Source organism: Pyrus communis, chromosome 3, assembly GCF_963583255.1.
Source record: "Pyrus communis chromosome 3, drPyrComm1.1, whole genome shotgun sequence".
In the NCBI taxonomy this organism is placed as follows: domain Eukaryota; kingdom Viridiplantae; phylum Streptophyta; class Magnoliopsida; order Rosales; family Rosaceae; genus Pyrus; species Pyrus communis.
This window is the reverse complement of record NC_084805.1, coordinates 11,652,732-11,663,561: the sequence shown is the minus strand read 5'-3', so window position 1 is coordinate 11,663,561 and position 10,830 is coordinate 11,652,732. Positions and strand designations below refer to the sequence as shown.

At 36.1% G+C, this 10,830-nt stretch overlaps 2 protein-coding genes across 2 annotated transcripts; one reads left to right on the top strand and one right to left on the bottom strand.

The window, feature by feature from the left end:
- Positions 1-1,556: 1,556 nt before the first annotated feature.
- LOC137729927 (uncharacterized) lies at positions 1,557-2,874 on the top strand. The gene has a single exon (XM_068468977.1). The coding sequence runs from the start codon at positions 1,629-1,631 to the stop codon at positions 2,319-2,321; it is 693 nt and encodes a 230-aa protein (XP_068325078.1). The 5' UTR covers positions 1,557-1,628; the 3' UTR covers positions 2,322-2,874.
- A 3,672-nt stretch (positions 2,875-6,546) lies between these two features.
- LOC137728937 (methylthioribose kinase-like) lies at positions 6,547-10,830 on the bottom strand. The gene is made up of 6 exons (XM_068467749.1): positions 10,571-10,830; positions 9,875-10,184; positions 9,215-9,389; positions 8,918-9,119; positions 7,387-7,598; positions 6,547-6,932 (listed from the first exon to the last, which is right to left on the bottom strand). Exons 1-6 carry the CDS (start codon positions 10,754-10,756, stop codon positions 6,764-6,766), a joined length of 1,254 nt encoding a protein of 417 aa, XP_068323850.1. The 5' UTR covers positions 10,757-10,830; the 3' UTR covers positions 6,547-6,763.

Genomic DNA, 10,830 nt, shown 5'->3' with positions numbered 1-10,830 from the left:
TCTCACCGTCTGAATTTTTTGGTGTCCTCAAACTCCGTGCAGTGAGATATAGAAAGGATTTCAAATCCCTTATTATAAGGTATCGTCCTACATATTAAAGCCTCTTCGCAATTCAAGATACGAGAAATAGACATTTCGGATAACATATATATTATGAGCATATAAAGGCTACATGTTTCACCATGTGATGAAGAAAGTTTATTTTATTGTTGATGCGTTTGTAAGTTTAACTAGGGCTCACTCTCACGAGAAGTTTGAAATCGTTCTCTACCTCGTTTTAGTGCTTTTTGGTGTGCAGCTGCTAGTTACTCTAGGAAGTAGGGGCAGTTAGTTTTTTGCCAAAATCAAAAGCCAAATCGAAAGTATTGTTCGGTTCGATTCGATCTAATTTTTTCTCAATTTCAGTTTGGTTCAGTTCGATTTGGTCTAACGTCACACAACATGTATGATGTCTAGCGTCACACAACATTGCAGCTTAGCAAATAAGAGAAACTTGCATTACTAGCAATGAACTTAAGTTGGCTAATAATAATTCACATCGTTTCACAATGCTTAAAGGCAAATAAGAGGAACTTAAAGGCATAACAGCTTATGTTTTTTTTAAGTCAGTAACTTATAAATGTAATAATTCACAATGATTCCTCAAGCCAAATCTACCCCAACTCTATTTCAAATTTTTAATCCCAAATCCCACAATATGCAACCTGACTGCATAGACAGTAATATATTTTAAGTGTATGTAGCTCAGATAAAAATCTGGAAGAAGAGTTCAGGGTGTATCATTGTCCATCATAGTTAAAACAAATAGAAGAATCAAACACAACCCAGAACTAGTTTCCGTTTGGCAAATAACAAAAACAAAAAGACACAAACCTAATCACATGTCAAAACAAACGAAGTAAACGGAAGATCCACCCAAATATCAAGAGAGGAGATTCAGCGACTCAGCAGACCACCCAAACGTGCCTTCAATCTCTAATCCTCCACAACTAATAATTTAGCATTGGCTTAATTCGAATTTGAAAGATACCTGCCAAGGATAAAATTTTGAAATTCCTTTCTTTCTGTGAAAGCCAAAGTGCATATAAGCCAAAGGTACAGGGGTTAGTAAAATTGCAAAAGGATGCCGATTTAAATCTTTGGTTTGGTTCAATTCGCTTCGGTTTCTAAACTATCAAAACCGAACTAACCAATTTCATTTCGTTTCGGTTCGATTTTTTTCGGTTTTCTAGATCCACCCTTACTAGGAAGCTATTTGGGGGTGATAGGTAAGATCATGTTTTTAGATCATATTTTGTAGACTATATGATGTTGCAATTAATGATTAAATACCTCTTTTAATTATTTAAATAAGTAATCCAATTATCAACTGTCACATCATGTTGTCTGCAAAATATAATTTAAGTATATAATCTCTCTAGCATCTACAAAGAAATGTTGAACGACAGAAAAAGAGAAAACTCAAAAGTTCATTAATATCTTTTAAAATAAATTTAAAAAGTTGACGTTGAATATAGTGGTACACATAGCTCTCTATATAAACCATCCAAAGAATGGCAAATTTGCACAGAACCCAGAAGTAAAAAAACCAAAGGCACTAGCTTAACTTAATTCACTAGTCACAAACCATGGTTCAATTTCACCATATTTGTTTCCTCTCCTTGCTCGTAACACTAGCAGCAGGCTTCCTTCCTGGCACCCATGCAGTCGACTACATCGTCACAAATACCGCCAGAGGAACCCCCGGAGGAATCCGCTTCAACAATGAAATCGGAGCAGAGTACAGCAGGCAAACCCTAATATCCGCCACCAACTTCATATGGAGCTTGTTCCAGCAAAAAACAACCGACGACAGAAAGAGTGTCTCCAAGGTCACCCTAATCGTTGAAAACATCACCGGGGTCGCGTACACCATCAACAACGAGATCCACGTCAGCGCCAGCTACATAGCTGGTTACTCCGGCGATGTGAAGAGTGAGATCACCGGTGTGCTTTACCATGAGTCAACGCACGTCTGGCAATGGAATGGGAACTCTCAAGCCCCGGGGGGGCTGATTGAGGGTATAGCTGATTACGTGAGGTTGAAGGCCGGGTACGCGCCAAGTCACTGGGTTAAGCCCGGGCAGGGGGATAGATGGGACCAGGGGTACGATGTCACTGCTAGGTTTCTGGACTATTTGAATAGTTTGAAAAATGGGTTTGTTGCTGAAATGAATAAGAAATTGAGGAATGGTTATAGTGCTGATTATTTTGTTGATTTGCTGGGGAAGAATGTTGATCAGCTTTGGAGAGAGTACAAGGCCAAGTATGCAGGAAACTAAATTGTAGTGCTTCTGTAGCCAATAATTTAGAGTGCATTTTTGCTCATCACCATTTAGTATGGTGTATGCTCACCACCCTATTTATCACAATTAGATGAGTTTGAATTTTAAGGTTTGTAACTATCCACTACACGAATCTCGAAATTCAAACTCATGTAACTGTGATAAATAGGATGGTGTACATACACCACATTAAATGGTAATGAATAAAAATACTCCCAATAATTTAAGGAAAGAGATCCTCTCTAGATCTATACATCGGCAGCCCAGGGATCAAATGATCTTGGCTTTTAAACTTTTATCCTCCTGTCAAAAACTATTGTAACTTTCAAAAGTTTTCACTAACTTCTCTGTTTTTGGCCATAAGATCAAATTTTAAGAGTCAGAATCATTTGATCCCTGGACTCTAGAGATATAGATGAGAAGAGAATCTCTTCCCATAATTTAAAGTTGTCATGCAGGGCAAGGACTGATTTAAGTAAATAAAATGTCGTATTAATCTATTGATCATAAATAAATGGTTCCAATTCATTTGTACAATAGTATTATTTGTATATGTTATCAGACTCTCAATTTGTGTTCTACATTACTATTAAATTAAATAAAAATTTTGATATAATCAATAGTTTATAGTCAGACAACACATCTAGCCAAAAATTTTAATAAAGAAAACATAATATTCTATGATATGACACTTATTTGAAGTCTTTTTTTACAAGAAAAAAGATTTCATTAAATAGAAAAAGCTTCTAGTACAACCGATTCCCAAACAATCAAATCGAAAAGCATGGTCGAAGCAGGAAGGCAATAATCCCAAAAATATGGATTCGTCACTGATAGACCCACGTGAGCTAATTTGTTTGCGACAAAATTTGCCTTCCTAAATATGATGTCATCAAATGCACTGAAATCCCGACGCTAGCCACTTGATGTCCTCAATGATCGGTATAAGATGTCATGGGGGGTTCCACTCCCCCTACACCACCTAAATGATGAGCTTGGAATCCCCCTCCACCACAAGCTTTCTCAAACCTTTGTGCCTGGCAAAAGAAAGGTCCTCCTTTAAAGCAGTGGGTTCCGCGAGCAAAATGGTGGCCCCATCGAGATTGAAAGCACCAGCTCCAATAGGTTGTCCAGCCTCGTTCCTTAAAACAAACCCAACAGCCGCTTTATTTAAACAAACCTAGCCATCAAAATTTAACTTCACAAAACCTTGGGGCGGAGGCTTCCAACGAATGTTTGTTTGATTACATAGGTTGCTTTTGTTAGTCCTTTTACGATTGGCCTCAAAATAATATAAACCCACTCTAGCGGCAATGGCAATACTTCTAGCAGGATGAGGACTTATACTTCTGAAAACTTTATTATTCCTATCATTCCAAATTTGCCAACAATTCAGAAGAGCCTTACTAAGTTCAATCAAACCACTGTATTCATCATTGTTAATTAATTCTAACCAATCTAAAAAATCATTTGTATGTCCAACATTACTCCATCGTGTATTTAATGCGGATTGTTTCTAGACTTCTTTTGCAAAATCACAATTCCGAAAAAGATGATTTTGTGTTTCTTCCTCCTTGCCACATAACGGGCAATCTTTGTTAGTATTTTGAATGAATTTACTCAATCTTACCTTAGTATGCAATTTTCCTTGAATAAGCAACCATGCAAAAAAATTTACCTTAGGGGGAATGATTAACCTCCAGATCCTCTTAAGAAGCTTTTGTCTTCACTTCGTGGTTTTGATTACTAAGAATCCAAGTAGCTAATTTAATTGAGAACTCACCAGTTGATGAATGATCCCAAATGAAGTAATCTTCCTTATTCTGCAAGGGAATAGTTACCAAATAGATTTTTTTTCACAACATCTGAATCTAATACTTGAGAAAGCCGAACTTTGTCCCAGTTCTCATTATCAATAAAGTCACAAACTTTAGCTTCCCAATTAATATTCTGACGCTGATTAACTGGAATAAGGTGGGCAAGCGGATAAGGAAAAACACAACGATGGGTCCAAAAAAGGATGTCCCTACCATTACCCCACCCATCTTATTCCCATGTGGATAACATGTTTACTATTTAAAATTCTTTTCCAAGCTATATAATAGTTTTGTCTAACCTTACAACTTAAAAAATCATTAGTCCTTAAGTATTTCCTTCTAACCACTTGTGCCCACCAACTATTCTCATTTTTTAGAACTTTCCAACCTAACTTAGCTAGACAAACATTATTGAAATGATCCACTCTTTTAATTCCTAACCCCCCCCCCCCCCTCTCTTGGTCTGTAGCCATGCAAACTTTATCCCAAGCTAAAGGATAAAGTTTCCTATCTCTTCCCCAAAAGAAATCCCTACATTCCTTGTTTAAATTCTTTGTTACACGAGGGGGATACTTAAAGCAAGACATCATATGGTTAGGCATACCAGTTAGATTAGACTTAATAAAAGTTAATCTACCTGCTTTAGAAAGAGTATTCGTCTTCAACCCAGCTAACTTTTGTTTCACTCTTCTTAATAATTCTTGTTCATTAATTGGATCTTTCCAGAACACAATGCTATGAATACCCAGGTATTTACCAATTGTTCTTTTGTGTTGTATATGTAGGATATTGACACTTATCTGGGTTTTAGCTAATTTAGGGGTTTTTAGTAGCTCTAATTGATCCTCCAGTTAACCACAAGGCTTGAGGAATTTGTGATGCTAATCTATCTATCTATATATATAAAGTAAGAGCAACAAAATGGTTACTTTAGCACCAGGGCAAAATATCAATCTACTGCAATTGGATAGGTTTCCAACTTTCCACAAACTGATGGTTAAATTCCAATCAAGTTGCAATATACACTTGCCGTTGGAGAAGGCTTTTAACCAAAATCGTCCCTGAGATTTGCATAACTCCTCACTTTGATCCTTGAGATTTGAAATCGATAAAATTAGTCCATGAGCTTGTCCACAATAAAACATTGGTTATTCCATGAAAAATCTCCATAAAATAAGGATAAAATGACAAAAAAAAAAAAACCCTAAATTTTTGTCAAATAATTTTAACCTATTGTTTATTAAAATGAGGGCAATTTTGTCATTTTGATCCTTACTTAACATAATTTTTCACCGAATAACCAAAATGATTGATGGTGGATAATCTCAAAGACCACTTATATTGATTTCAAATCTCATGAACTATAGTGAGGAGTTAGGCAAATCTCAGGAACCATTTTGGCCAAAAAGTCATTGGAGAATAGGTTTTTTCCATTAAAGTTCTAGTAACGGAACAATATTACTAAGATGATGTGGAATTTTTTGTACCTCCTTTTCTTTCACAAGAAAAGAATGACAAAAATGATAAACGATTTCTACATACTTCTTTTCACTTTTTACATATAGTATTTATCAATAATAGCCAAAATTTAACACCTAATTTCATAAATGTCATTTTTTATAAAATATTTCAAATATAGCAGAAAAACCACTTAAAAAGACCTAAATACCCTCAAAATTAAAACCAAATAAACATAAGAAACAAAACCCTATTAGAAGTTCAATCGTTCCAAAGAAATCCAAAACTAAAATTGAATGCCAACATGATCAGAATTGGACGATTTGAGATCAACAATTTAGAGCGTACAAATAGGTGCTGTAGATTAGTTAGATTGGCAGGGAAGAAAGAATAAAATTGGGATGATCCTCTTGGGAATTAGATTGGAATTTGATTCCAATGAGTTAGAAGCCTCAACCAATATCATGTCTGCTAAATTGATTGAATAAAACATACTCTTTTAGGTCGATCTTGTATCAACGGCAACGATTGAGTTTTAGACATGAGTGAGAAAATTTCAAGTTCGTACTCCTTTAATTGATTGTTGAACAACACCCGCAATTGCTCTACAACATTTATCAAATCCCTTTGTGGCCTCGCATTTTGAACATAGATGTAGACGAGATCTATTCAAGGGTTTTGGCTTTTCTATGTAATTAGGTTTTGAATTTTTAGGACATTTAAGTCTATTCACATGAGTTTTCTGGTACATTTGAAAACTTTTATAAAAAATGACATTTATGAAATTAAGTGTTAAATTTTAGCTATTAACGATAAAAACTCTAATTTTTTCAAGTCATTTGATTTAAATAAAGGAGAATTAAGGGTCAGAATTACGAAAATATGGGCAAAATAAATTGTAGAACTATGATGGATAATCGCAAGGACAGCAATACAAACTGTGGAACTTGGCCAAAAACTTTTCGAAACTTCTTTCATAAAACGAGTTTATTGTCACGGTAGCATTCCGATTCCTCTGTGCCGTGTTTTGGGTAAGTTCATGGCCCTACGAAATCGAATTACAAGCAGCCACACCAAATATGTATATTTCTTCCCAGAAATCACTGTTTCAAATTATCAAACATACTGCCAATTTGTCATAGAACCGTCTCAGAAGTCGTTACGTTACTGGTGTTGAAGAATTGCTGAAATAACTTCATTAATGTCCTGAAATCTTTTCCTCTCCTTGAGAAGTAGCTTTGCTAACTCAAGAGCTCGACGCTCGCAACCCGCACGCTTGCTGGCATCCGCTATTGACTCAAAATCTTCAACATGTGCAACTCCAACGATTCGCCTGTCAAAAACAAAAATAAAAGCAGTATTATCGAAATTAATTCAACAGTTTCTTGATGCACGGTGTGTGTGTGTGTGTTTTTGTGGTGTTTATTCTTGTAGGCCATCCTTCACAGTGGAATATTTATTTTACGCACGGGGTTTTCTGGTCTAGAAGCTCTTCCCCCTTGGTTTTAAAATGACTACTGAGTTACTAAAACAAAAATCTCACAGACGTAACAGGTAAGAAGTTAAGAGACCATGTAAGAATGGCACAAAACTACAAACAAGAAAGCAGTCTGTGCATATGGGCCATTCCAACGATTCGGAGAAGAGGATTCCAGTTAAGAATGAAAGTAAATGAACGATGCATGATCATGATTCTGAATAGATCTCATTATTAGTTTCCAATAAATTTCTTTTGTGCAAAAACATCAAATGCAAGAACCAAAGAAATATGCGGTCTGCCTTCTCACCTTATCATTTTTGCAGCACCAAATCCAAGGGTGTCATGAAGCAGATCTTCAATAAATTTCTTTTGTACAAGCTGTACAAGCTCAGGGTTGTTATAAATTGCAGGTAGATATGCATCGCCAGAATCTTTGTTCGCATCCCATAGTGCAAGGAATTTTCTGTCAAAAAGGTTCCAAGTGTTTTCAATTGTCCTCAAAATCCAAGCCTTGTATGCCTGCATCATAAAACAAATTTCATACAAGACCATCACACCACACCACAACTAAACACTAATAATAGCAAGTCGAACTGTAGAGTATGGCTAGGCTGGGCTATAGCCTAAATTTTGGAATTTGAGAAAGCAGCGTGTGGTTTTATAAGCCAAAGTTAGTCTAATTTTGAAATTAGCACAGCCTTCTTTGATAAAAGTAGCCTACCTCGAACACAAAAGGAAAGATGGCCCACCCATATAAACTTTCCTAGCTCCACCCTTGGAACTATTACTCAATAACTCTTAGGTTTAACATGCTATAGAACAGGCCTTATACAGTCGGAAATTATGATGAAACTACATGAAGTTTTCTTTTAGTTGCACAAACACCCCTGCTGTTGGATCATCATAAGCCAGGCACAGGCATCGGTAGGAAACCATTTTTAAATACCAATATTAACAATAACTAAATCTAAACTATCTGGCAACCAAAACAGTATCCGGAATTCCAAATACTCAAAATGTATTTTAAAAAAAAAACAGCACACGTTATATTCCAGAAACAGCAATGCTCTTTCTTCTATTGAAACTAAAGCAAATCTCAAATCCACCGTCGAATGTGAAGGACAAATTCTACATCTATTCGTTCTATTCAAATCTCGATCTGACAAATAAATTATAATCCAGCTTATATTTTGAAAACTGAATTGGGATCACATTCTTCTCTGATTTTTACCTTTTCCTAAGAAGTTTCTAAAAAAACTCTTAAGAGAATCAAGCTTTTAACTTTACTAGTACTGACTGAAGAGGTGGCGTTCTCTAATTTTTAATCTGTTCTTCAACTTGAACACTCATAAGGTGACAACCGATTTCACTACAGAAACTGAGACGGCTTCTTACGCTGAAACATCTAGCAGATGTTGCCAACATTTCCAGTCCACAACCATCCAATGGATGGTTATCAAAATACAACATTTCCAGTCTCCACCGGGTTACATTTCAAAAACGAAAATACAAATCACAAACATGAAGGTAATGAAATTATTTGAGAAATCTTGAAGATCAATTTAATGTGATAGCTAAGATGATTAGGAAGGTCTTGATAGGTGACACAGGGGAACAATAACAATATACATTTACAGAACTAAATGACTTAACAACAATTTAGAATCATCACACTGAAATACAACATAACAAATTATATGCAAAAGACAAATAACACTGAAAAACAAAATAACGTCACAAGAACTGAAAAACTTGAAACCAATTCATCAAGAAGAAAAGAATAGTAGAAAGCAACGAGTTAAAGGTAATGATTTAAGATGAAATGGACCAGGACATACTTTTCGATCATTCTGGTCATTAGCATGCCCATCTTGTGCATAGAAAGCCAAAATTAAGTTGCCCAGAAAAGCTCCGATATCAAAACCCATTGGTCCATAAAATGCAAACTCTGGATCTATAACTTGAGTTGAATCATGAGTCACCATTACAGAACCAGTGTGAAGATCTCCATGTACTAGGGCTTGTGCTCTCTCACAGAACCTACAGAAGAGGCAATTTGATCGTTCAAATGACAATTAAAATGAAAACATGACATAGAGAGTACTACTGCTACAAAGATTCAATAGTTTCATTACAAGGATTTCAACTCAGCAACTTCAAGCTTCAAAGCATTATCCCCCCGCACAGCCTCAGCATCCGAATCAAGATAAGGAGAAGTCCATCGGTTATATTGAGATACTTTGTAAGGATCAGAAAAAACAACCTGCTCAGTGAGCCTGCATAACTCCACATTGCCACAAAATTCGGCAACTGCAGAAAGTGGGCATGAAGATGAGTTATGATAGATATACAAAAGCAGATTGTTCATGAGGCAAAACTGAAATGGAATTGAATCTGTACACTTTGAAATCAATTTTAGAATACTAAGGTTCAAGTCAAGTTCCTTTTCTCACGGCATGTGTTAAACTGAACAGAATTCAACAAGAGATTATCAATCTAAGACAATGATTCTATAAACTCAATGACTTTCCTAATTATTTTGGCAAACGTATGAGCGAACCAATTATGAACCACAACTGGAGAACATGGTGCATGATTATTCTCTTCTCTCGCAACCAAATCAAAGTATTGGCAGGATTCAAAACAATACCACTTTGGAATTGGACCAAAATGTTCAACCAATCAAGATCCAGGACAAAAACATCCTTTCTCATGCGACATAGGTGTATGACAAAAACGCACATGACAACTATGTGAAAGCAAACCAAAATCAACTAAAAGAAAACATTACATACCAGCTTTTTTGTGGTCTGTGGTATTGTGATACAGGAGGGATGTGAAGAACAGAGTCTTTGCAATATAGTCGGACATGTGGTCGGCCAGCAAGGGGTACTCAACTCCAGCAATCAACCCTTTTCTCAGTATGATATGCGGGGGCTCCAAATAGCGCATGCCGATCAAAGACATGGTCCGATCGAAATGATACACTTCAGGAACATGATCAGGACTCAAACTTCCATGCTCTTTAAGTGCCAATGCCTCAAAATATGCTCTTTCCTTTGTCATTGGCCATGACTCACCAATACAACGGATATATGGAAGAGCCTGCAAAACCAATCAACGTATTTCATCAGACGACATCCAAAGCTCACTAATTTTACATTTTCATCCAATCAAAGTAAAAATAAAAAAATAAAAAATAAAATAAAAAATTTTTAAATAAAACATAGACCCCATTGGAGCTGAACCCAAGAAAAATATTTTGGAGTTGAACCCAACAAAATTTGATCTAACACTACAAACCCATTAACATATTTCATCAAAAGCTCACTGATTTAATTTTACCCCTATCAAAGTCAAAATCTTAGAACACAAATTAAACACTTTGGAGTAGGACCCAACAAAATTTAATCAAATCCCACAAACCCATTAGTACAATTGGATCAAACACCAAGAACCAATTACTACCCAAATGGTTAAAAATTATTTACCTGCTTGATGACGAAAGAACCAGAAGAACCAACGACGATGAAGACGAAGTTGAGATTGCCATCGCCAACTTCTTTGATGGTTAAATTGTCGAACTTGTTGCCGAGCTTAGAAGCGAGAGAAGGCGTGGCCTTTATGTACTCTATGAGGACCTTCTCGTCCAGCGGTCGGAACTCGGAGAAGGCCATGGTGCAGCGGCAGCGGCGATGGAGCTGAGTGGAGTGTCTTTTTTGTAGGGTTTTAATAAGAAAGTGAGAGTGAA